The 27,349-nt window shown below is 43.4% G+C and overlaps 2 protein-coding genes across 3 annotated transcripts in view; one reads left to right on the forward strand and one right to left on the reverse strand.

The window, feature by feature from the left end:
- Positions 1-10,711, reverse strand: part of HGSNAT (heparan-alpha-glucosaminide N-acetyltransferase) — a 45,724-nt gene extending 35,013 nt beyond the window's left edge. The window contains exon 1 of the mRNA XM_067470126.1: positions 10,543-10,711. Within this exon, the coding sequence (XP_067326227.1) occupies positions 10,543-10,633 (91 nt within the window). The 5' untranslated portion in view covers positions 10,634-10,711. The remainder of the gene's footprint in view (positions 1-10,542) is intronic.
- On the forward strand, positions 10,472-26,709 carry POMK (protein O-mannose kinase). 2 transcript variants are annotated; one of them, XM_060781373.2, is made up of 3 exons: positions 10,472-10,594; positions 19,324-19,631; positions 23,158-26,709. In XM_060781373.2, exons 2-3 carry the CDS (start codon positions 19,350-19,352, stop codon positions 23,926-23,928), a joined length of 1,053 nt encoding a protein of 350 aa, XP_060637356.2. In that variant the 5' UTR covers positions 10,472-10,594; positions 19,324-19,349; the 3' UTR covers positions 23,929-26,709. The 2 variants fall into 2 exon arrangements, with proteins under 2 accessions (XP_060637356.2, XP_060637358.2); XM_060781375.2 differs by lacking the exon at positions 10,472-10,594 and adding an exon at positions 15,863-15,974.
- The last annotated feature ends 640 nt before the right edge of the window (positions 26,710-27,349 follow it).

Genomic DNA, 27,349 nt, shown 5'->3' on the forward strand with positions numbered 1-27,349 from the left:
TCCAATTCTATTGTTGGTGGGGTTCAGAATGCTCTTTGATTGTAGGTGAACTATAAATCCCAGCAACTACAACTCCCAAATGCCAAGGTCTATTTCCCCCAAACTCCACTAGTGTTCACATTTGGGCATATTGAGTATTTGTGCCAAATTTGGTCCTGATCCATCATTGTTTGAGTCCACAGATGTAGGTGAACTACAACTCCCAAACTCAAGATCCATGCCCACCAAACCCTGCTAGTGTTTTATGTTGGTTATGGGAGTCTTGTGTGCCAAGATTGGTTCAGTTCCATCATTGGTGGAGATCAGACTGCTCTTTGATTGTAGATGAACTATAAATCCCAGCAAGTACAACTCTCAAATGATAAAACCAGTCCCTCCCCCAACCCCACTAATATCCAAATTTGGGCATATCGGGTATTTGTGCCAAATTTGGTCCAGTGAATGAAAATATATCCTGCATATCGGATATTTACATTACGATTCATAACAGTAGCAAAATTACATTTATGAAGTAACAATGAAAATAATTTTATGGTTGGGGGTCACCACAACATGAGGAACTGTATTAAGGGGTCCCGGCATTACCAAGGTTGAGAACCACTGCTGTAGAGAGTATAATGATGTAATTTTTTCCCTTTTCATTCTGATGTCCTTACCTATCCCTAGAATCATAGAATCATAGAATCAATGAGTTGGAAGAGACCTCTTGGGCCATCCAGTCCAACCCCCTGCCAAGAAGCAGGAATATTGCATTCAAATCACCCCTGACAGATGGCCATCCAGCCTCTGCTTAAAAGCTTCCAAAGAAGGAGCCTCCACCACACTCTGGGGCAGAGAGTTCCACTGCTGAACGGCTCTCACAGTCAGGAAGTTCTTCCTAATGTTCAGATGGAATCTCCTCTCTTGTAGTTTGAAGCCATTGTTCCGCGTCCTAGTCTCCAAGGAAGCAGAAAACAAGCTTGCTCCCTCCTCCCTGTGGCTTCCTTTCACATATTTATACATGGCTATCATATCTCCTCTCAGCCTTCTCTTCTTCAGGCTAAACATGCCCAGTTCCCTAAGCCGCTCCTCATAGGGCTTGTTCTCCAGACCCTTGATCATTTTAGTCGCCCTCCTCTGGACACATTCCAGCTTGTCAATATCTCTCTTGAATTGTGGTGCCCAGAATTGGACACAATATTCCAGATGTGGTCTAACCAAAGCAGAATAGAGGGGTAGCATTACTTCCTTAGATCTAGACACTATGCTCTTATTGATGCAGGCCAAAATCCCATTGGCTTTTTTTGCCGCCACATCACATTGTTGGCTCATGTTTAACTTGTTGTCCACGAGGACTCCAAGTTAAGGGAATAAATGGGGTCCCTGGGAATAAATGATAAATAACTTTCCCATGGCTTCAAAATTTTCAGAAATGTGACACGTCTAGTTCAGATTCAATTCAACTTAGTTGAGCACTGCAGTGCATTTATTGACACTGTATTATTTTAACATACATATTAACATGGTTTCAGGAATTGCCATATATATTCATGCATACAAAATTTTATACTGACACTCTATCACAGCATAGTAAATAAACTGGCCTCGTCCATACTGGAGAGTGCAATCAGCAAAGCAGTGTTTTTACTGGTATAGTTGCTCCCTTCTCTCCACTTTTATATTTTTACAGCATTTGTTCTACCATCTTATCGGGGATGAACTATGTCTCATTTAATTTGTGCTATAGAGACACACTTTGATTAGGCATCCAGTCCAACCCCCTGCCAAGAAGCAGGAATGTTGCATTCAAATCACCCCTGACAGATGGCCATCCAGCCTCTGTTTAAAACCTTCCAAAGAAGGAGCCTCCACCACACTCCGGGGCAGAGAGTTCCACTGCTGAACGGCTCTCACAGTCAAGAAGTTCTTCCTCATGTTCAGATGGAATCTCCTTTCTTGTAGTTTGAAGCCATTGTTTCGAGTCCTAGGGCATAACTTGCCATGCTGTGGTAAGTTAAGCAAAGAAAAGAGCGGAATATTTACAGCACACAAATCTTGAAGGGAAACAGATTAAATGTTGTGGTAGATAATACATAAAAGCATTAGATATCTTATTTATTTCATTATATATTTTGAGACAAAGAAAAAAGTGTATTGTTTTCCTTTTTAGTTTTTATTTATTATTTTGGCACTATCTTTTAACCTTTGTAGTATAGTAAAGGAGATAACATAAATATATCTCTTAAAATGAAATATTAACTTCCCTATAGATTTAACAGTGGCAGAGAGAGGAAAGAGGAAGTAAGCAGAATTATAGCTTTCACAGAAAATAGCTAAAGGGGAGGGGAGGGTTCTTCCTCTCTCAAAATAAGTATTCTGCCTTCAATAAAGTCTTTCTTCAGTCCCCAAATTTGTAGCATTGCAAACAGAAAGACTGTGGAAATCACAGCTACATTTGCTGAGATTTGTTGTGGATTCCCCATTCTATACGGTGTCCAAAATGTTGCCAGGGGAAAATAAATATTGTATTGTTTTTATTGTTAGGCACTTTAAGTGTTTTTTTAGAGAGATAAAATTGAACATAAATATAATAATAAATTAACTTTATTTACAAGATATTCATTACAAAACATTAAAAATATAAAATATACTTTTCTTATGTATGGAGGCTTTGGAGGCAGCATTTCTAAAGGCTCAGCTGATGCTTTAAGTTACTAAAATTGAGTCGCCTAATTAGGCTGAAAAATGCGGTATAGAAATAAAGCAAATAAATAAATAAATAAATAAAATGTCAGAAATTTTGAAGTGAATGGTTTAAAAGGTTGAATTCTCATGAGGGAGCAATTCCTCAATTTTTTAAAAAATGTATATAATTTTATTATTTAAATAAGGCAATAAAAGAAATATTATCACATTCTGATAATAAATATCAGTATCATTAAATCCAACCTAACTATACTATTTAAATAATACACTTGTATCATTGAGAGTACAAATTGAGAGCATAAATTTTCACAATGATACTTTTGGTTTTGAATGGAACAGAGGATAGTGTTTCTGTTCCATTCAAAAATGTGTTTGTTTCTCCACAGAGAAGTTCCATCTTGCTACGCTGTCCTTCATCTTGTAAAATTATTACCAATGCCCTGGGATTTGAATTGTTTCATATTATTAGCTTTTGGTAGAATAAACCTGCATTGGCCTAGGCCCGTGATGGTGAACCTATGACACGCATGTCAGCACTGACACACATGGCTATTTTTGATGACACGCAGACACATGCAGACACATACAGAGAAATACACCTTATAAGAGCCAATCTAATTCCATCTTTAAATTTGTAAAAGGCTCTACAAATTTAACATCTGCACGTTTGAGCATTGTTCACTCCATAACTCAGCATGGATTATACATTTTTCTTATATAAACTATAAATACATATTGCAAAATTATGGTTTTTTTCTCAAAGTGACACTCCACCCAAGTTATGCTCAGGTTTTTGGCAAATTTTGACACACCAAGCTCAAAAGGTTGCCCATCACTGCTAGGCCAAGAGTGAGTGCCATGCTGGACTAGAGTTCCCATCATTCTTCAGCTGTAGCGATGCCATCTAGGACAGATTGGTTTTGTAATCCAATATAATGGAGTGTACCAGAAGTTGCCGATCCTGGTCTTGACCTTTTTTGTAATGAAAGTAGTGCAAGACTTATAGTCTTTTTGAGAAACACAAGTGCATAGAAGGTCTTTGAAGGCACCATTTGTTCTTCACCTGAATGATGAGAGACAATGGAAGGAAGAGCTTGTGTTTTGGTCCTGGGACAGAACTGCAAATTATGTCCTGGTATCCAGCTGTAGAATCAGATTGTCCTTTGACTTTGATGAAGAATTTCTTAATCCAGTTTAGAGGCATATTTTTTCTCTCCTAATTTGGGCTTCCAGGCATTGTTGTGGTTTAGTAATTTCTTTTGGTATCTCATCATCCAGAAATTCTCCACAGAAATGAGAAATTCACCCATGACAATAAATCACAGACATCATGAACTCCTGGCTAGTGTGAAAGTGATTCAGAAATATGTATCTCTGCAGACTTCTGCATCAGGTTTAGAATCATAGAGTTGAATGAGAACACATGGGCCATCTAGTCCAACCCTCTGCCATGCAAGAAACACACAATCCAAGCACCCCCGACTGATGATAACCCAGCCTCTGTTTAAACTCTCAGAGGCAGAGTTCCACTTCTGAACAGCTCTAATAGTCACAAAATCCTTCCTAATGTTCAGGTGAAATCTCCTTTCCTATAATTCTATTGAGGCCTAGTTTTCAGGGCAGCAGAAAATAAGCCTGCTCCCTCTTCCTTATGACATCCTTTCACATATTTATACATGGCTATCATGTCTCCTCTCAAAATTCTCTTATGCAAGCTAAACATCCCCAGCTCTTTAAGCCACTCCTCATAGGGCATGGTCTCCAGACTTTTGATAATTTAATTTCCCTCCTCTGGGGACCTTTCAGCTTGTCAATATCTCTTTTAAACTGTGGTGCCCAGAATTGGTCATAGTATTCCAGGTGAGGTCTAATAGAGAGGCACCATAACTTCCCTGACAGTAGACCAGGGATGTCCAAATTTTTTAAGCATAGGGATAGTTCAACCTATTGGGGGGGGGGGGGGGGGAGGCTATAGTTTGGAAAAAATAATGTCTTATTTGTAACTAGCCGTCCCCTGCCATGCGTTGCTATGGCCCAGTCTGTGTCTGTGTTTTGTGTGTGTATATATGTGTATATGTGTGTATTTATATACTTATGTATATGTGTATTTATGTGGTTATGCGCATGCGTTGTAATGTTTGGGTTTTTTTTTTTTTTGGCTTTTTAAGTCTCTTCCGCTGTGTTTTTCAGTGTTTTTATGAGTGACTGGGGCCAAACCTTCCCTCCCTCTTTCTTTCTCTCCTCCCTCCCTCTTTCCTTCATTCTCTCTTTTTCTTTTCCTTCTTTCCCTTTTTCTTTCTTCCTTCTCTACCTCTTTCTTTCCTTCCTTCCTTTGCTCTTTTGTTCCATCCTTCCTTCTCTCTTTCCTTTCCCCCTCCCTCTTATTCTTTTGTTCTTTCTCTCCTTCCTTCCTTCCTTCCTTCCTTCCCTCCCTCCCTCTCTCTTTCCTTCCTTCTTTCAATTTTTTATTTCCTTCTCTCCTTCTTTCCCTCTTTCTATCCCTCCTCTCCTTCCTTCCAACCGCTTCTGTTGTGAGAGAATTGGCCGTCTGCAAGGACATTGCCCAGGGGACGCCTGGATGATTTTTGATGTTTTCTCATCCTTGTCGGAGGCTTCTCTCATGTCCCTGCATGAGGAGCTGGAGCTAATAGAGGGAGCTCATCCGCCTCTCCCCGGATTCGAACCTGTGACCTGTTGATCTTCAGTCCTGCCGGCACAGTGCTTTAACCCACTGCGTTACCGGGGGCCTTTTTGTAAACCGCAGGGTAGCAATGCAGGACGAAGGTGGGATGGAGAAGGAAGGGAGGGAAGCCATGCAGGCACTCTGCCTCCAGGGAAGAAAGAGAGACATTGTCCACTGGGATGGGATGCCTGAGGCTGGATCCACCTGAGGAGATGACGGTTAATCAAGGTGAAGTGATGCAAGAGACTGCCATCTCTCTTTCTCTCCTCTCGGGGAGCCCGCCCTTTCCAGGGCTCTGATCCCAAGGAGGAAGGAAGCAAAGGGAGGAAGGGAGGAAAGAAAGAAGCAAGGGAGGGAGGCCTGGAGAGAGAGAGCACCCGTGGCTGGACTGGACTTTGGACATGCCTGATGTAGACACATTATTCTGTTTGATGCAGCCAAAAATCCAATTGGCTATTAAAGCTACTGAATCACACTGTTGACTCATGTTCACATGGACTGCTGTCAAGCCAGGCACCACCCATTCTGTATTTCCTTTTTTTTCTAGTATCTTATATTTATTGTTAGTTTTGGCCTAGCTCTCTAATCTGTTAAGGTCATTTTGAATTCTAATCCTGTCCTTTCTGGAATATTAGCTCTCCCTCCTAATTTGGTGTCATTTGCAAACTTAATAAGCATGCCTTCTAAACCTTCATTAATAAAGGTGATTAATACTCAGTTGGGTTGCTGTGAGTTTTTTTTTTAGGGGGGGGGGGGGGTTGTATGGCAATATTCTAGTAGCATTATCTCCTGAAGTTTTGCCTGCATCTATGGCAGGCATCCTCAGAGGTTTGTTCACTCCGAGTCATCCCCCCCGCGCTCTGGGGTTGAGAAGGGCGGGGTAAAAATGCTGTAAATAAATAGAATTTAGAGATCTGTGGGAATGACGTAAGTGGGATGTATATATCTCTGTGGAATGTCTAGGGTGGGACAAAGAACTCCTGTCTGTTGGAAGCAAGTGTGAATATTGCAATTCGCCCACTTGATTAGCATTGAGAAGCCTTGCAACTGCAAAGCCTGGCTACTGCTTTCTGGGGGCATTCTTTGTTTGGAAAGTGTTAACAGTCACTTGATTTATGGTCAAAGGGAACCACTGACCGCATAGGGAAGCTGATGAGGAAACACAACATACAAACTATCTACAGACCCACCAAGAAAATCCAACAAATGCTAAGTTCAGCAAAGGACAAGAGGGATCCTCTCATTTCTGCAGGAGTCTATCATATACCATGCAGCTGTGGACAAGTCTACATAGGGACCACCAAACGTAGCATTGCTCAAACACGAATCAAGGAACATGAAAGGCACTGCAGACTACTTCAACCAGAGAAGTCAGCCATAGCAGAGCACCTGATGAACCAACCTGGACACAGTATATTATCTGAGAACACAGAAATGCTGGACCACTCTCACAACCACCATGTCAGACTATACAGAGAAGTCTATGAAATCCACAAGCATGTGGACAATTTCAGCAGAAAGGATGAAACCATGAAAATTAACAAAATCTGGCTACCAGTATTTAAAAAACTCTAAAATTACAACAGCACAACAACAGAGAGGAAACAATCAGGGACATCTAATCACCTCTCAACAAAAGATTGCCCCATGCACTAACAAGCCACACCAAACAACTGCCAGGCCATCAAATGCTAATCAAGGTGGTCAGTTGAAATATTCACACCTAGCTCCAGCAGACAAGAGTCCTTTGTCTCACCCTGGTCATTCCACAGATATATAAACCCATTTTCCTAGTTCCAACAGACCTCACTGAGGATGCTTGCCATAGATGCAGGCGAAACGTCAGGAGAGAATGCCTCTAGAACATGGCCATATAGCCCAAAAAAACCTACAACAACCCAGTCACTTGATTGTTTGCTATCTGGAGGTCCCCTGTTTCGGAGTGATGATCTTTATTTACTGTTTTCATTCTGGTGTTCCTTAATACTGGTAACCAGATTTTGTTCATTTCCATGGAATCCTACTTTCTATTTAAATTGTCCACATGCTTGTGAGCCTGCCACTTTTGGACTCTCGCTTGCTGAGGTGTTCCAGTGAGTGTCTCTGTAGATCTTAGAAAACTATTTCTAGATTTAAGTCATTGACGTGCTGGCTGATACCCAAGCAGGGGATGAGCTGGAGATGTCTCTGCCTTGGTCCTTTCACTATTGGCTGCTACTTCCTGGAGGATGTCAGGTGGTGCAATACCGGCTAAGCAGTATAATTTCTCCAGTGGTGTGGGACGCAGACACCCCGTGATAACGCGGCATGTCTCATTAAGAGCCACATCTACTGTTTTAGTGTGGTGAGATGTGTTCCACACTGGGCATGCGTACTCAGCAGCAGAGTAGCATAGAGCAAGGGCAGATGTCTTCACTGTGTCTGGTTGTGATCCCCAGGTTGTGCCAGTCAGCTTTCGTATGATATTGTTTCTAGCGCCCAATTTTGCTTGATGTTCAGGCAGTGCTTCTTGTAGGTAAGAGCACGGTCCAGAGTGACTCCCAGGTATTTGGGTGCACTGCAATGCTCCAGTGGGATTCCTTCTCAGGTAATCCTCAGAGCTCGAGATGCTTGTCTGTTCTTGAGATGAAAAGCACATGTCTGTGTTTTAGATGGGTTAGGGATCAGCTGGTTTTCCCTGTAATAGGCAGTAAGAGCACCTAGAGCATCGGAGAGCTTTTGTTCAACCATCTCAAAGCTCCCTGCTTGAGTGGTAACGGCACGATCATCAGCATAGATGAAACTCTCTGTCCCTTCTGGCAGTGGCTGGTCATTTGTGTAGATGTTGAACATGGATGGAGCAAGCATGCTCCCCTGAGGCAGGCCGTTCTTCTGTTTCCGCCATCTGCTTCTCTGGCCCTGGAACTCAACAAAAAAACTCCTGTTTTGTAGCAGGTTTCCTATGAGGCGGGTGAGGTGGTAGTGCCCCGAGCTGCTTTTACTTGATTCAGATATGCTCATTGATTTCCTCTGATCCTTCTTTTAATGGACAGGGGCTGCAGCTGGGCCCCACCCATACTGCCACATAATTATATATTTTATATTACATGTAATATTAGCAATAATATTACAATATAATGGTATAGTACAATATAGTAATATATAATACTGATATTGTATTTCCATCTTGTCCTGCCCAGCGTGAAGCGAGAGGGGAGCAGAAGACAGTTCCATCATGTCTCCTGTGCTTTACAAAAATATAATATAATATAATATAATATAATATAATATAATAATACAATACAATATAATGTATATACATATAATATTTATAATATAATGTAATACAATATAATACTACTAATAATACAATAATTATATATTTTATATTACATGTAATATTACTTATAATATTACAATGTAATGGTGTAGTATAATATAGTAAGAAAGCTCCTGTTTTGTAGCAGGTTTCCTATGAGGCGGGTGAGGTGGTAGTCCTTTGTGATATTATACATTTTTCTCAGGAGGAGGCGGTGGTTTACAGTATCATAAGCTGCTGACAGGTCTATGAAGACAGCTCCTGTGATCTGCTGCCTTTCAAAGCCATCTTCTATGTGCTGAGTCAGGTTCAGCACTTGCGATGTGCAGCTTTTGCCTTTCCTGAAGCCAGCTTGCTGTGGGATCAGGCAGGGGTCTATATTTTCCATAATTCTATGCAAAATAAGTCTCTCCAAAACTTTGTAGAGGTGGCACAACAGGGAGATTGGTCTGTAGGTTTTTGGGTCATTACAGTCTTTGCCTGGCTTCAAGATGGCAATGACTCTTGCTTTCCTCCAGATTTTGGGGATCTGACAGGATGCAGTGCAGTTGTTCATCAGCTCCAACAGCCAGCGCCTTGCTTTTGGACCAGAGTTCTTGATTTGTTCCATCCGTAGATCATCCAGGCCAGCTGCTTTGCCATTTTTACATTTATTGAGGGCTATGGAGGCTGTGACAGACTTTGTATTTCTAAGTACAAATACTGCAGATGCAGACTGTGGCCAGGAAATCAGAAGACGCTTACTTCTTGGGAGGAGAGCAATGTCCAATCTAGATAAAATAGTAAAGAGTAGAGACATCACACTGGCAACAAAGATCCGCCTAGTCAAAGCCATGGTATTCCCTGTAGTCACCTACGGATGTGAGAGCTGGACCTTAGGGAAGGCTGAGCGAAGGAAGATAGATGCTTTTGAACTGTGGTCTTGGAGGAAAGTTCTGAGAGTGCCTTGGACTGCGAGAAGATCCAACCAGTCCATCCTCCAGGAAATAAAGCCCGACTGCTCATTGGAGGGAAGGATACTAGAGACAAAGTTGAAGTACTTTAGCCACATCATGAGGAGACAGCAAAGCTTAGAGAAGACAATTATGCTGGGGAAAGTGGAAGGAAAAAGGAAGAGGGACCGACCAAGGGCAAGATGGATGGATGGCATCCTTGAAGTGACTGGACTGACCTTGAAGGAGCTGGGAGTGGTGACGGCTCACAGGGAGTTCTGGCTTGGGCTGGTCCATGAGGTCACAAAGAGTCGGAGACAACTGAACGAATGAACAACATGTCCAATTCAGTAGATGTAAAGGGTTTATGAAGGTTGTTGTTCTCAATCTCTGGTTGTCTGTCTATTGGTTTCTTTCCTACTTTGGTGGCAAGGTTGGGTTTCCCATTCTTCAAGAGTTGGGGTGCTATCTGATCTGCCTTTATGTTGGCATGGGTATTAGTTTGATATATATGATAGGTTTCTTTTTCGTGTTAGGAACCACTTGATAAACTGCGAAGAAGAGATGATAGGTATAATCGCAGAATCCTAGACGTTGGCATGTTGGCTGATATCCAAACAGAGGATGAGCCAGAGATAAGATATCCAAGCCTTGGTCCTTTTATTACTGGCTGCTACTTCCTGAGGGATATCAATAATTAAATGACTTGAATACACAGCTCTAGATAAACATTCCTTAGGAATTGGGATACTGTTGTCCTCCTTCCCTCTGCCTGGTCGCCTGGCACTCCCTCATCCACTCAGTCCCCGTTTGGGATATTTGGCAGAAAGAAGACAGCTGAGGGGGGGGGGGGGGGGAAGAGCAGCGCCGTTCAATGGCTGACTGGAAGAGGAAGGCGAGGAGGAGAGGAAGAGGGGCGCCTTTCGGGGGGCGTTGCTACTCACCGTGGGGCTGCGCCAGGCCCGAGAGCAGCACGGCCACAAGCGCCCCCGCCAGGTAGGAGGCCGAGTGGCCCCAAGGCCCCGCGCCCGCCATCGTCCCTCGCCGCTGAGGAGGAGGAGGACAGACGGGCCGCTCTGGACCGGCCTCCCTCCACCTCCCTCTCTCCCTCCCTCCTTCCCTCCCGCCTGCCGGCCCTCAGGAGGAGGAGGAGGAAGCCGCGGTTTCCTGCCCCCCTCCCTTTTTGGGCCCAAAATTAGGAAGACAACTGCGGAAGTCATTCGCTGTGGACTCAAAACTTACATAACAACACCCCCCCCCCTTTGTTTGAGGGGAAACAAGGCCACATTATCTGCTTTGAACTGGGATACATGGCAGTGTGGACTCAGATAGCCCATTGTGGGTTATTCTGCCTTGATCTATAGCTCTGTGGAAGGGCTCCGAGTCTCCCCATCCCAGGCTGCCTCAAACCCGTCTGTTGGAAAGGACTGGGATGCTTTTCTTTGGGCCTTTAAAGCGTTTGGACTCCAATTCCCAGAAGCCCAGGCTGATGGAGCCAATAGCGAGGCATTCTGGGAGTTGAAGTCTTAACGGTCTTAAAGCAACCGCTGCACCCACTTCGGTCCTCTTGATTTATTCAGGCCGGCTTTATTCTTGGCAGCCTTAATTAGCAAGCAAAGTTTATTGATTATTATTATTATTAACTTTATTTGTTGTTGTTCATTCGTTCGGTCGTCTCCGACTCTTCGTGACCTCATGGACCAGCCCACGCCAGAGCTCCCTGTCGGCCGTCACCCCCCCCCCCCCCAGCTCCTTCAAGGTCAGTCCAGTCATTTCAAGGATGCCGTCCATCCATCTTGCCCTTGGTCGGCCCCTCTTCCTTTTGCCTTCCACTTTCCCCAGCATAATTGTCTTCTCTAGGCTTTCCTGTCTCCTCATGATGTGGCCAAAGTACTTCAACTTTGTCTCTAGTATCCTTCCCTCCAGTGAGCAGTCGGGCTTTATTTCCTGGAGGATGGACTGGTTGGATCTTCTCGCAGTCCAAGGCACTCTCAGAACTTTTCTCCAGCACCACAGCTCAAAAGCATCGATCTTCCTTCGCTCAGCCTTCCCTAAGGTCCAGCTCTCACATCCGTAGGTGACTACAGGGAATACCATGGCTTTGACTAGGCAGATCTTTGTTGCCAGTCTGATGTCTCTACTCTTTACTATTTTATCGAGATTGGACATTGCTCTCCTCCCATGAAGTAAGCGTCTTCTGATTTCCTGGCCACAGTCTGCATCTGCAGTAATCTTTGCACCTAGGAATACAAAGTCTGTCACGGCCTCTACATTTTCTCCCTCTATTTCCCAGTTGTCAATCATTCTTGTTGCCATAATCTTGGTTTTTTTTGATGTTTAGCTGCAACCCAGCTTTTGCGCTTTCTTCTTTCACCTTGATTAGAAGGCTCCTCAGCTCCTCCTCGCTATTCTGCCTTGATATATAGCTCTGTGGAAGGGCCCCGAGTCTCCCCATCCCAGGCTGCCTCAAACCCGCCTGTTGGAAAGGACTGGGATGCTTTTCTTTGGGCCTTTAAAGCGTTTGGACTCCAATTCCCAGAAGCCCTGCCTGATGGAGCCAATAGCGAGGCATTCTGGGAGTTGAAGTCGTAAAGGTCTTAAAGCAACCGCTGCACCCACTTCGGTCCTCTTGATTTATTCATTTATTTATTTACGACATTTATATGCCGCCCTTCTCATCCCGAAGAGGACTCTGAGCGGCTTACAAGATATATATATACATACTATATATTATATTACTAGCATAGCATAATATCAGTATTATATATTACTACTAGCTGTCCCCTGCCACGCGTTGCTGTGGCCCGGTCAGTTGATCTGGAAAATAAAGTAATGAGAAAGTGTTGGTTTCTAATATATGTAATTCCTTTATGCTTGTGGGTAAACAGTATTTCTTGCTGTTTCTTTGTCAGTGTTGATGTGGAGAGTGTTTGGTTTGCCTACTCTGGAACATGCAACATAGAATTGTCCTTCTTCAGGGGTCCCTTTCAAATCTATAATACTATATCTGTGTGTGCAGGCATGTAGCCAGGGGGGCGGGGGCTCGGGGGGCTTCAGCCCCCCCCCCCCAAATTCTCATGGTGGTTCGCGAAAAGGCCTTACTGGTGCATTATTTAAACTGTTATGTTTATTCATATCATGATCTGATCACCATACTCAATATATCCCATATGCATGGGGGTATTGGGGTAATGATACAAAAGGTTTGCTAGGCTAGACCCTCTTTCACTCAGACTCAGCCCCCCCGAAACTCAGCCCCCCCGAACCCCCCCTGAAAAAAATTCAGCCCCCCCCCCCCCAAATGAAATCCTGGCTACGTTCCTGTGTGTGTGTGTGAATCATATCTGTCTATATCTATGGCTGGATGGCTCTTTGTCAGGAGGGCTTTGATTACCTTTTCTTGCCCTGGTGAAGGGAGTTGGATTGGATAGCCTTGAGTATTTTCTGTTGATCATGGGGGTTCTGTGTGGGAAGTTTGCCCAAATTCTGTCGTTGATGGTGTTCAGAACATTCTTTGATTGTAGATGAACTATAAATCCCAGTAACTACAACTCCCAATTCTCAAGGTCTATTTCCCCCAAACTCCATCTGTGTTCATATTTGTGCATATGGAATATTTGTGCCAAGTTTGGTCCAGATCCATCATTGTTTGAATCCATGGTAGTCTCTGAATGTAAGTGAACTACAACTCCCAAACTCAAGGTCAATGCTCACCAAACCCTTCCAGTATTTTCTGTTGGTCATGGGAGTTCTGTGTGCCAAGTTTGATTCAATTCCATCATTGGTGGAGTTCAGAATGCCCTTTGATTGTAGGTGAACTATAAATCCCAGCAACTACAACTCCCACAGGACAAAATCAATACCCTCCCACAATCCCACCAGTATTCAAATTAGGGTGTATTGGGTATTCATGCCAAATTTGGTCCAGTGAATAAAATATATCCTGCATATAAGATATTTACATTACTATTCATAACAGCAACAAAATGACAGTTATGAAGTAGCAATGGAACTAATTTTATGGTTGGGGGTCACCATAACATGAGGAAGCATATTAAGGGGTGGTGGTATTAGGAAGGTTGAGAACCACTGTCTTAATTCAACCGCTGCACCCACTTCGGTCCTCTTGATTTATTCATTTATTTATTTACGACATTTATATGCCTAAAAAGAGAATGCAGATCTTAGCGGGAACGAATCAGTGACATAGACAAACAGGACTCAATGACTCTGGCGCGCTCCACATGCTCTCCATTGAGTTTAGGTCTAACATTTAATTCTTTGGGAGGAGCCAAATACCTAGAAAATTTAAACATCCCAAAATTTCGTCTTGCTTTCAGTTGGGCCAGATTTAATGCCCTCAAATCAGCCATACTAGAGGGTAGATACAAAGGGACTTGGTGCCCCCGGTGGCGCAGTGAGTTAAAGCGCTGAGCTGCTGAGCTTGTTGACTGAAAGGTCGCAGGTTCAATTCCGGGGAGCGGCGTGAGCTTCCGCTATCAGCCCTAGCTTCTGCCAACCTAGCAGTTCGAAAACATGCAAATGTGAGTAAATCAATAGGTACCGCTCCGGTAGGAAGGTAACGGTGCTCCATGCAGTCATGCCGGCCACATGACCTTGGAGGTGTCTACAGACAATGCCGAGTCTTTGGCTTAGAAATGGAGATGAGCACCAACCCCCAGAGTCGGAAACGACTGGACTTAATGTCAGGGAAAACCTTTACCTATATACGTATAATGTTTATAATATTATAATGTAATACAACATGTTGCTGTGGCCCAGTCTGTGTATATGTGTGTGTATATATTTGTGTATATATGCATGTTGTGTGTGTATATGTATATATGTCTGTGTGTGTGTTTATATATGTGTATATATATTTGTATATTTGTATATTTGTGTGTTGATATGTGTACATGCATATTGTGTATTTGTGTGTGCTTGTCTATATGCATATTTGTATGTATATGTGTGTGTATGTGTATATGTATATGTGTGTGCACGTGTGTATGTATATGAGTGTATGTGTATATGTATATATTGTGTACTTTTGGGGTTTTGAAGTCTGTTCTGCTGGGTTGTGTGTGTGTGTTTAGGGGTGATAGACACTCGTTGGACTGTTAGGTGTCTTGTGCCCAAATTTTGTATCAATTTACCAGTGGTTTTTGAGTTATGTTAATCTCAAAAATGAACATTACATTTTTATTTATATAGAAAGATGGAGTTGGAAGAGACCACATAGGCCCCTCCTACACTGCCATATAAAATCCAGATTATCTGTCTTGAACTGGTTTATATGCAGTGTAGACTCAGATAATCCAGTTCAATGTGGATTATCTGCTTTGATCATCTGGATTGTAGAGCAGTGTAGAAGGGGCCATGGGCCATTTAACTACATCAAACTACAAGATCTGAACATTAGGGAGAACTTCCTGACTGTGAGAGCCATTCAGCAGTGGAACTCTCTGCCCCAGAGTGTGGTGGAGGCTCCTTCTTTGGAAGCTTTTAAACAGAGGCTGGATGGCCATCTGTCAGGGGTGCTTTAAATGCAATATTCCTACTTCTTGGCAGAGGGTTGGACTGGATGGCCCATGAGGTCTCTTCCAACTCTATGATTCTATGATTTAGTCCAACCCTTGAAGGAAAAGCACAATCAAACTACCCTTGATGTATGTATGTATGTATGTATGTATGTATAAGCATCCTGCCATTGCAATATTTTGAACATAACACTGATTGGAGTGGGCCTGGCAGGGCTCCATTTCGGGAAGCGGTCCTCTCCTGCACTGTTTTTGTGTTTTGGACTCCAATTCCCATAAGCCTCAGCCACAGTGGCCAATGGTGAAGGATTCTGGGAGCTAGAGTCCACAACTGTTAGAACATCAGAGTGTGGGGAGTCACTCATCTTTGTGATATAGAACACAGAAGGTAGACCCCTGGGGTGTATCTACATTATGAGTTAACACAGTTTGACACCTCAGAGACTGCTAATTTTCTATGTGATGGAATATTGGGATTTGTAGTTTGTACTTTTGGGCAGAGAAGGCTAAAGTCTTAAAACTCTAACTCAGGATTCGGTATCCTTGAGTCATGGCAGTTAAGGCGGTATGAAACTGCGTTAATTCTGCAGTGTAGATGTACTCTTAACCTTCCCTCTCCCCCTCCCCCCCTTTTTAAAATGCCAATCGTCCTTTCTTCTGCCCCATTCTCTTCGGAGGAGATTGCAGTTCCCAATGAAGCTGTGAGCACGGAGTGTGTGTGAGTCTACTCTTTTTAAGTCTCTATGTACAACGAGCTGCTCATGTGTCTAGAGAGCGGGATGCTGGGAACATTACTCCATGTCTGCCGCCAGATGCCCAAGACGAGCCTTTATGGGGTGAGCAGGGGGTTTGCTGCCTTGATCTATTTTATTTGTCGTGTCAGGGCAAGCAGTCAATTATATTACATTTCTAACAGAACAAAGCAAACAAACAAACAAACAGACAAAATACAAAATTTGTGAGTTTGGTAGTTGATTCAATGTCCTTTGATCAGTATCTGGCCACTTGGAGTGCTTTTGGTGTTGTTGCAAGAAGGCCCTCCATCGTGCATGTGGCAGGGCTAAGGTTGCATTGCCGCAGGTGGTCAGTGGTTTGCTCCTCTCCACACTCGCATGTCAAGGATTCCACTTTGTAGCCCCATTTCTTGAGCTTGGCTCTGCATCTCGTGGTGCCAGAGCGCAGTCTGTTCAGTGCCTTCCAGGTCGCCCAGTTTTCTGTGTGCCCAGGGGGGAGTCTCTCATTTGGTATCAGCCATTAGTTGAGGTTCTGGGTTTGAGCCTGCCACTTTTGGACTCTCGCTTGCTGAGGTGTTCCAGCGAGTGTCTCTGTAGATCTTAAAAAACTATTTCTAGATTTAAGTCGTTGACGTGCTGGCTGATACCCAAACAGGGGATGAGCTGGAGATGTCACTGCCTTGGTCCTTTCACTATTGGCTGCAACTTCCCGGCGGATGTCAGGGGGTGCAATACCGGCTAAGCAGTGTAATTTCTCCCAGCTCAAGGGGCTCCGCTGATAACAGTAGCCTTTTTGCCCACATTTAGCACTTTCTTTTACATTCATTCGCAGGACTTTTTTTAACGGACTCCGTATTCCCCAAATGCACTGGCACCATTCTTCTCTTCCTTGGATGCATCTAGACCAGGGGTCAGGAACCTTCGGCCCTCCAGGTGTGGTGGACTTCAACTCCCACAATTCCTTGAGGCTCGGTAAGCCTTTGGGGCGAATGCCGAGCCTCAAGGAATTGTGGGAGTTGAAGTCCACCACACCTGGAGGGCCGAAGGTTCCCCATGCCTGATCTAGACTGTGGAATTAAGTTAGTTTTGATGCCACTCGAACTGATCATGGCTCAATGAATTGCAACCCAATGCTGGGAGTTGTAGTTTAGCATTTTGGGACAGAGAAAGGTAAAGACTTTGCAAAACGAATGCAGTTTGATGCCGTTTGAACTCCCATGGCTCAATGCTTTGGAATTCTAGGAGTTTGGGGCAGAGAAAGGTAAATACTTGCCAAAACCCCATGATAATGCGGTATGTCTTATTAAGAGCCACATCCACTGTTTTAGTGTGGTGAGATGTGTTCCACACTGGGCATGCGTACTCAGCAGCAAAGTAGCATGGCGCAAGGGCAGATGTCTTCACTGTGTCTGGCTGTGATCCCAAGTTGTGCCAGTCAGCTTTCGTATGATACTAGCCGTCCCCTGCCACGCGTTGCTGTGGCCCACATAGGGGTTCTGTGTGGGAGGTTTGGCCCAATTCAATCGTTGGTGGGGTTCAGAATGCTCTGTGATTGTGGGTGAACTATAAATCCCAGCAACTACAACTCCCAAATGGCAAGATTCTATTTTTCCCAAACTCTACCAGTGTTCACATTTGGGCATATTGAGTATTCGTGTAGAGTTTAATCCAGAGCTATCATTGTTTGAGTCCACAGTGATCTCTGGATGTAGGTGAACTACAACTCCAAAACCAAAGGGCACTGCCCACCAAACCTTTCCAGTATTTTCTGTTGGTCGTGGGAGAACTGTGTGCCAAGTTTGGTTCAATTCCATTGTTGGTGGGTTTCCGAATGCTCTGTGATTGTAGGTGAACTGTAAATCCCAGCAACTACAACTCCTTTATGAGTTTTATTGTCGTATTTGTTATGCTGTTGTTTTATTGAGAGCCTTGGCCTTTGTAAGCCGCACCGAGTCCTTCGGGAGATGTTAGCGGGGTATAAATAAAGTTAATAATAATAATAATAATAATTTGCAGGACATTTTGCTATGGTGTTTCAATGAGTACCTCTTACAGGGCACTTCCACACAGCCCTATATCCCAGAAAAACAAGGCAGAAAATCCCACAATATCTGAATTGCGTTATCTGAGTCCACACTTAGATAATGTGGGATTTCCTGCCTTGATATTCTGGGATATAGGGCTGTGTGGAAGGGCTATTCAACATAGTTTGGTTAAACTGCTGAGCTGCCGAGCTTGTTGACTGAAAGGTCACAGGTTCGAATCCAGGGAGCGGCATGAGCTTCTCAGCTTCTGCCAACCTAGCAGTTCGAAAACATCCAAATGTGAGTAGATGTGAGTTACCGCTCCAGCGGGAAGGAAACGTTGCTCCACGCAGTCATACTGGCCACATGACCTTGGAGGTGTCTACAGACAACGCCGGCTCTTTGGCTTAAAAATGGAGATGAGCACCAATCCCCAGAGTTGGACACGACTGGACTTAATGTCAGAGGACAACTATAGTGAAATTGCTACTCTAGGTTAACTTTTTGGTGTATAGCTCTATGTTTACATATGGCAGATAGGGAAGAATAGGTACAGACATAGTAGCAACAGCAGAAATAGGATTCATTTGCATATGTGAAGCCGAATGGTCATATGCAGATTAGCGTAGGCCCAGGATTTGAAAAGGCTGCTAGGCCAAAATGACAGTTGGAGAGAGAGAGCTGAACATTCCAAAGGGGCAGAGCCAAGGTTTTGAAAGAGGCAGTTAGAGTGAGAGAGTTTGAAAATGACAGTTAGGAATCTGTGTGTGAAGAGGAGAGTTGGTTTTTGAGCGCCTGTTAGAAATAAGCAGTTATGAAGATGTGTTAAAGACTTCTGATATAGAGAAGCAGTTAGTTAAATAGAGCTCGTGTTTTAAGGAACATAAAGAAGGCTAGTGTTGCCTTAGTTCAGAATATAAGTCAGCCAAGAGTGTGCAAAGCAAGTAACATGTTTGTGAATGTGAAACATTGAAAGTTTATTCAGAAAAGTAAACCAAGTAAATGATACTGACTGTAAGCCTCAAGATTGCAACAAAACACAAATGTAACCACAAGCGTTGGAGCCAGAAGTTATAAATAAACTGTGTTACTTCGTTATACACAAGAGTGTCTCATTGCCTGTGACATAAAGCACAAAGGTTTAACAGCACACAGAAAGTCCCAGCCAATATAAAAGAAGAAACTGAATCAGTATAAGGCAGCAAAGAGGTTTTTTTAAAATAAGGAAATAGTCTCCCTCCCTCGCCACAACAACCTTTACCTTTACTGCTACACTAAGGGCCCTTCCACACTGCCTCTACATCCGCTTTCATTTATTATGACAAGACAGAAAGCCTGTGTTCAAGACAGTGTCCAAACTCTATGAACTATTTTCGTTTAAATTTGAGTACACTGAATTAACAATTTGTACCTCTTATGTTTTATAGAAAATTTGAAAGATGGTGATTGCATTATGGAGAAGAAATCATATGATGTGAAAACTGATCCTGTGCAAAAGTTGATCTCTCCAGCTTTGATTCTCCTTCTGGTTGTACTGCTTGCGAACTTGCTCCTCTACCAATACTTCAGCAATGTGTTTTTTTCCTATGGCCAGATCAATGTTGAGCACAATTTGTGTCCACATGGTTATTTCAGATTGGGATCAATGAAGAACTGTACACCATTGTTGTCCTGTGAGGCCATAACAACAGAAGTTCGCAGACTGAAACGTGTTGGTGAAGGGGCTGTGAAAAAGGTTAGTTCACCATAATAAAAACATAAAGGTTTGCCCTGACATTAAGTCTAGTCGTGTCCTACTCTGAGGGGTGGTTTTCATCTACATTTCAAGGCCAAAGAGCTGGCATTGTCCATAAACACCTCCAAAGTCATGTGGCCAACATGACTGCCTGGAGTGCCGTTACCTTCCCGAAGAAGCGGTACTATTAATCTACTCACATTTGCATGTTTTTGAACTGCTAGGTTAGCAGAAGCTGGGCCTATCATTGGGAGCTCCCTGGATTCGAACAGGCAACTTTTCCGTCAGCAAGTTCAACAGCTCAGCAGTTATTCTGTGTATTAACCAGTCACTGTGACTTTATGACAACTCTTTACCATAATCTGTTGCATGTGTCATTATGGGTGCTTCCATAATTTTTTTCCCAAAATTACATATTTTTTCCTGTATTGTTTCAAGTTCAATCTATGATGAGTATCTGCATATGTCAGAGAATAATTTTGTGAATGTTGGGAAACATACTATATCACAGACACACATATATTTCTCTTAAGTTTGGGACAAGAATACATACCATAGGTGACTTCTCAACATTCATTGGTGAATCTCCATTTGGCTAAACACTAAAAGTGGGTCAGGAATGAGTTAACATTCACCACATTTTAGACCATCATTCTTACATAATGTGCAGAGTTGTGGCATAGTTCTCTTCCTTCTTAGGAATTGATTTGGTTTTTGGGTTGTTGTAGGTTTTTTCGGGCTATATGGCTATGTTCTAGAGGCATTCTCTTCTGATGTTTCCCCTGCATCTATGGCAAGCATCCTCAGAGGTAGTGAGGTCTGTTGGAACTAGGAAAAAGGGTTTATATATCTGTGGAATGACCAGGGTGGGACAAAGGACTCTTGTCTGCTGGAGCTAGGTGTGAATGTTTCAACTGACCACCTTGATTAGTATTTGATGGCCTGGCAGTGCCTGGGGCAATCTTTTCTTGAGAGGTGATTAGATGTCCTTGTTTGTCCTTTGTTCCACCCTGGTCATTCCACAGGTCAATGCCCACCAAACCCTTCTAGTGTTTTCTGTTGGTCATGGAAGTTCTTTGTGCCAAGATAGGTTTTTACTGATGTACTGTGGGCTCGGCCTCATGTAAGCCGCACCGAGTCCCTTGGGAAGATGGTAGTGAGGTATAAATAAAGCATTATTATTATTGTTAGTATTATTATAGGTTCGGTTCCTTTGTTGGTGGAGTTCAGAATGCTCTTTGATTGTAGGTAAACAATAAATCCCAGCAACTACAGCTCCCAAATGACAATCATAGAATCATAGAATCAAAGAGTTGGAAGAGACCTCATGGGCCATCCAGTCCAACCCCCTGCCAAGAAGCAGGAATATTGCTTGCAAATCACCCATGACAGATGGCCATCCAACCTCTGTTTAAAAGCTTCCAAAGAAGGAGCCTCCACCACACTCTGGGGCAGAGAGTTCCACTGCTGAACGGCTCTCACAGTCAGGAAGTTCTTCCTCATGTTCAGATGGAATCTCCTCTCTTGTAGTTTGAAGCCATTGTTCCGCGTCCTAGTCTCCAAGGAAGCAGAAAACAAGCTTGCTCCCTCCTCCCTGCGGCTTCCTCTCACATATTTATACATGGCTATCATATCTCCTCTCAGCCTTCTCTTCTTCAGGCTAAACATGACCAGCTCCTTAAGCCGTTCCTCATAGGGCTTGTTCTCCAGACCCTTGATCATTTTAGTCGCCCTCCTCTGGACACATTCCAGCTTGTCAATATCTCTCTTGAATTATGGTGCCCAGAATTGGACACAATATTCCAGGTGTGGTCTAACCAAAGCAGAATAGGGGGGTAGCATGACTTGCCTAGATCTAGACACTATGCTCTTATTGATGCAGGCCAAAATCCCATTGGCCTTTTTTGCCACCACATCACATTGTTGGCTCATGTTTAACTTATTGTCCATGAGGATCTTTTTCACACGTACTGCTCTCAAGCCAGGCGTCCCCCATTCTGTATCTTTGCATTTTGTTTTTTCTGCCTAAGTGGAGTATCTTGCATTTGTCCCTGTTGAACTTCATTTTGTTAGTTTTGGCCCATCTCTCTAATCTGTCAAGATGGTTTTGAATCTTGCTCCTGTCCTCTGGAGTATTGACTATCCCTCCCAATTTGGTGTCGTCTGCAAACTTGATGATCATTTTTTTTGAGTGATGGTCACTCTTTGGGCCTTCTCGGTGGTGGCCCCTTACCTGTGGAACTCACTCCCCGGGGAGATTAGATTGGCGACCTCCCTTTTCTCATTTAGAATGGATGTGGGACCAGGCATTTGGACGGTCTGACAGTTAAAGAAAAACATTGAGGATGAGCAGGAACTGACAAAATGGAATGGACCTACGGAACTCTGAAAACGCTGAGCATAGGACTAACTTATTATTGTGTTATTGTATTACTGTGTATTGATGATTTTAAACTGTTAATCGTTTCAAGTTTTTTTGTATGTTAGTATATTTGATATAGGCATCGAATTGTGCCTTCTTTGTAAGCCGCCCTGAGTCCCCCCTCGGGGGTGAGAAGGGCGGGGTAAAAGTAACTGAAATAATAATAAAAGTAACTGAAATAATAATTGGGTTAGTAGGTGTCTTGTGGCCAAATTTGATGTCAATTCGTCCAGTGGTTTTTGAGTTCTGTTAATCCCACAAACAAACATTACATTATTATTATTATTATTATTATTATTATAACTTTATTTGTACCCCGCTAGCATCTCCCAAGGGATTTGATGCGGCTTACAACAGGCCGGAACCCAACACAATACAACAATACAATACATAGCAAATAAAACAGTTAAAGCAGAAAACAATAGCAATAGCAATACAACAGGACATTATTAAAAACTGAGCCGGCCGGAGTAGGGTACAGGATTAAAAAGTGCTGAAGTGTCGGAGGGATATGGGATTAAAATACATATAAGTGCAGTGTGCGGGGAGGGTAATCTTGACTCTACTAAAGTGCTTCTGGGTTTGGTAGTGGGGTTCCTAATCTGAGAAGGCACGTTGGAACAGCCAGGTTTTCAGGTTCTTTCTGAAAACCGCCAAAGTAGGGGCCTGTCTGAGATCTTTCGGGAGGGCATTCCAGAGGCGGGGAGCCACCACAGAGAAGGCCCTGTCCCGCGTCCCCACCAAACGCGCCTGCGACACGGGCGGGATCACGAGCAGGGCCTCTCCTGATGACCGGAGTGAACGTGTGGGTTCGTAGACTGTGATGTGGTCACGCAGGTAGGGTGGTCCCAAACCGTTCAGGGCTAAGCACCTGCACCTTAAATTGGGCTCGGAAAATAAACGGCAGATTTGGAATGTTCCAAATATAGATTTGGAATGTTTAATTAAGCTCTTGCGAATCTTTTTCTATTTAAAGTTGTTACAGCTGTGTTGATCATACTGAACCAGAATCCTAGAATGAGTAGATGCTTAAAAGGTAGTGGCTACTAGAAACTGCCTTGTGCCTTTTGCAAAAAATCAATAAAGCTTTCTTCTTGTATCTAGGTCTTCCTTTCTGAATGGAAGGCAAACAAAGTGGCCCTTTCTCAACTGACTGTGCCAGAACTGCAAGAAGACTTTATTCACGGGCTTCACATGCTGAAATCTCTACAAAGCAAGCATGTGGTCAAACTACTTGGATACTGTGAGGAGGAGTTTGTGGTTCTTACTGAATATCATCCATTTGGTTCCCTGAAGAATCTGAATGAGATACTGAATCTTCCAAAATATAAGAACTCAAACACCTGGTATAACAGGTTCCTACTGGCCATAGACTATGTGAGCATCATCCACTACCTCCACAATAGTCCTCTGGGCACTTTTGTGATGTGTGACTCTAGTGACTTGGATAAAGTCCTTTCGCAGTACTTGTTGACAAGCAACTTTCATATTGTTGTGAATGACTTGGATGCCCTGCCTCTTGTGAACAGGGAGGCTGGGCAACTGATTAAATGTGGCCACCGGGAGTTACAAGGTGAGTTTGTTGCTCCTGAGCAGCTTTGGCCTTATGGTGAGGACGTGCCCTTTGAAGACAGCCTCATGCCTCCTTATGATGAAATGACAGACATATGGAAAATCCCAGATGTTTCCAACTTTCTCTTAGGAGATGTTGATGGGAGCGATCTTGTCCGGTTTCACCTCTTCGACATTCATTCGGGATGTAAGAAAAGCCCAGCTGAAAGACCATCCGCACATATGGTTCTTGACACATACAAAAAAGTGCTAGCATTACTTGTTAAAGAAACAGTTTTACCAAGTGTAAGGGACATGTTATAAGGGCATATTTTGAGTATTTCACACTTTTTGTCACTTGACTTTTCCTGATTTGAAAAATACACGAGTCTGCTTGGGGAATAGAAACAGAAATGATGAAACTCTAAAACAACTTAAAAAAATTATGTAATCAAGACCCTTCTACATTGCCATATAAAATTCAGATTATTTGCTTTGAACTGAATTATATGGCTGTGTACACTCATGTAATCCAGTTCAAAACAGTTAATGTGGATTATCTGCTTTGATAATCTGAATTATCGAAGGCATGATAATCAAGTTTGCAGATGAAACCAAATTGGGAGAGATAACTAATACTCCAGAGGACAGGAGCAGAATTCAAAATGATCTTGACAGATTAGAAAGATGGGCCAAAACGAACAAAATGAAGTTCAGCAGTGACAAATGCAAGATACTCCACTTTGGTAGGAAAAACGAAATGCAAAGATACAGAATGGGGGACAATGCCTAGCTTGAAAGCAGTACATGTGAAAAAGATCTTGGAGTCCTCATGGACAACAAGTTAAACATGAGCCAGCAATGTGATGTGGCGGCAAAAAAAGCCAATGGGATGTTGGCCTGCATCAATAGGAGCATAGTGTCTAGATCTAGGGAAGTCATGCTACCCCTCTATTCTGCCTTGGATAGACCACACCTGGAATAGTGTGTCCAATTCTGGGCATCACAACTCAAGAAAGATATTGACAAGCTGGAATGTGTCCAGAGGAGAGCGACTAAAATGATCAAGGGTCTGGAGAACAAGCCCTATGAGGAGCGGTTTAAGGAGCTGGGCATGCTTAGCCTGAAGAAGAGAAGGCTGAGAAGAGATATGATAGCCATGTATAAATATGTGAGAGGAAGCCACAGGGAGGAGGGAGCATGCTTGTTTTCCACTTCCCTGGAGACTAGGACGCGGAACAATGGCTTCAAACTACAAGAAAGGAGATTCCTTCTGAACATGAGGAAGAACTTCCTGACTGTGAGAGCTGTTCAGCAGTGGAACTCTCTTCCCCCGAGTGTGGTGGAGGCTCCTTCTTTGGAAGCTTTTAAACAGAGGCTGGATAGCCATCTGTCAGGGGTGATTTGAATGCAACATTCCTGCTTCTTGGCAGAATGGGGTTGGACTGGATGGCCCATGAGGTCTCTTCCAACTCTTTGATTCTATGATTCTATATGGTAGTGTAGAAGGGTCCTATGTTAAGTTGGCACAAGTATGCTAGAAGAGATGAAGCAGAAGTATTTCATATGGTTAATACCAGTGTTTCTTGTTCTTATGATAGAAAGCAATTGCTTGTTGTGTTTTTCTGTTTTGTAGCATTTTAAAATGATGTACACTACTAATGTAAGCCTTATTGCATGATCTCCACAGAGACCTCAACAGGGGGAGCGTGTCCCTGTTGGTTCTCCTGGACCTCTCAGCAACCTTTGATACCGTATCCTTCTGGATCGCCTTTCGGGGATGGATCTTGGAGGTACTGTTCTGCAGTGGCTCCAGTCCTTCCTGGAGGGTCGTACCCAGAAGGTGTTGCTGGGAGATTCCTGTTCGGCCACACAGCCATTGTCCTGTAGAGTCCCGCAGGGCTCAGTATTGTCCCCCATGTTGTTTAACATCTACATGAAGCCACTGGGTGAGATCATCTGGAGTTTTGGAGTTCGATGCCATCTGTACGCAGATGACGTCCAATTCTATCACTCATTTCCACCAGATGCTAAGGAGGCTGTCCAAGTCCTGAACCGGTGCCTGGCCGCTGTGACAGTCTGGATGAGGGCGAGCAAATTGAAGTTGAATCCAGACAAGACAGAGGTCCTCCTGGTCAGTTGTAAGGCCAAACAGGGTATAGGGTCACAACTTGTGCTGGATGGGGTTACACTCCTCTTGAAGGCCCAGGTTCGCAGCTTGGGGGTCCTCCTGGACTCATCACTGAGCCTGGAACACCAGGTTGCAGAGGTGACCAGGGGAGCTTTCGCACAATTAAAACTTGTGCGCCAGGTGTGCCCGTACCTTGGGAAGTCAGACTTTGCCACGGTGGTCAATGCTCTTGTCTGCTCTTGTTACATCTAGGATAGGCTACTGCAATGTACTCTACGTGGGGTTGCCTTTGAAGACTGCTCGGAAGCTTCAAATAGTCCAACGAGAGACAGCCAGGTTAATAACTGGGGCGGCATACAGGGAGCATACAACTCCCATGTTACGCCAGCTCCACTGGCTGCCAGTTTGCTACCGGGCACAATTCAAAGTGCTGGGTTTGGCTTATAAAGCCCTAAATGGCCCCGGCCTAAATGACCTGTCTGAATGCATCTCTCCCTATAAGCCATTGCGGAGATTAAGATCCTCTAGGGAGGCCCTGCTTTCCGTCCCGCCATTGTCACAGGCATGATTGGTGGGGACGAGAGACAGGGCCTTCTCGGTGATTGCTTCCCGGCTATGGAACTCCCTTCCTGGTGAGATCAGGTTGGCCCCCTCTCTCCTGTCCTTTAGAAGAATGGCAAAAACTTGGCTGTGTGACCAAGTTTTCGGGACAGGGCAATAAAGCAGCAATAGGAAAGATTACCAGGCCAATTAGATTTGACGTGGATGATTAAGACTGTTTTAAATGCATTTTAATATTTTGATAAATGTTTTTAATGTTTATGTATGTATGTATGTATGTATGTATGTATGTAAGAATTTGTGTCCTGGCACTGAATGTTTGCTGTATATATGCTGTGCTCCTCCCTGAGTCACCTTCTGGTGAGAATGGCGGAATATAAATGTTTTAAATAAATAAATAAATAATACCTGTCTTTCATTTCAGTACCAATTTTCCTTAGGATCTATTTTATACTTATTGTTAAGGTGACTTGAATCATTTCTTGTTATTAGCATGTATAGTACCCTGAATATGTAGCAAAATCTGAATGATTCTATATCCAGCTGTGATTGGTGCAGAAATACATCACATTTCCAGAAGTTACTTTGAGCAGATTACATGTGATAAAGCAAAGACACCTCCACTAATGTATGTATGCCTGGGCACCCACCAGACAAACCAGTAGGAGGTGTCCTTAACCCTTTCCTTGCACAATTCTCTCTCTTAGTACACTTTAAAATAGAGAGTGATTTCAGCTAGGGAAACTATTTACAAGGGATAACTGGTAGTTACAGGAAGGTTAAGTTGCCTTGTGCAATCAAGGTAGACTTGTAGTGGGGGGGGGGGGGGAAGAATTCTAATTTAACTCCATTTGAATCAATTTTTGCAGACATTTCTCTATTCTCTAATCTCAATCTTCTTAATCTTCTCCCACTCCAATTTTTACAGAAAGAAAATGTATAAAACTTTTCGAAACTTCCGAGACTTCCGAATCCTTCCTTAATGGTTTGAAAGTGTTATTTCTTGTTTCATTGGGAGGTCTTTACTTTAAAAGTAGTTGTTTCACTCCAGAA

The sequence above is a fragment of the Anolis sagrei genome, chromosome 6 (genome assembly GCF_037176765.1).
Source record: "Anolis sagrei isolate rAnoSag1 chromosome 6, rAnoSag1.mat, whole genome shotgun sequence".
Taxonomy (NCBI): domain Eukaryota; kingdom Metazoa; phylum Chordata; class Lepidosauria; order Squamata; family Dactyloidae; genus Anolis; species Anolis sagrei.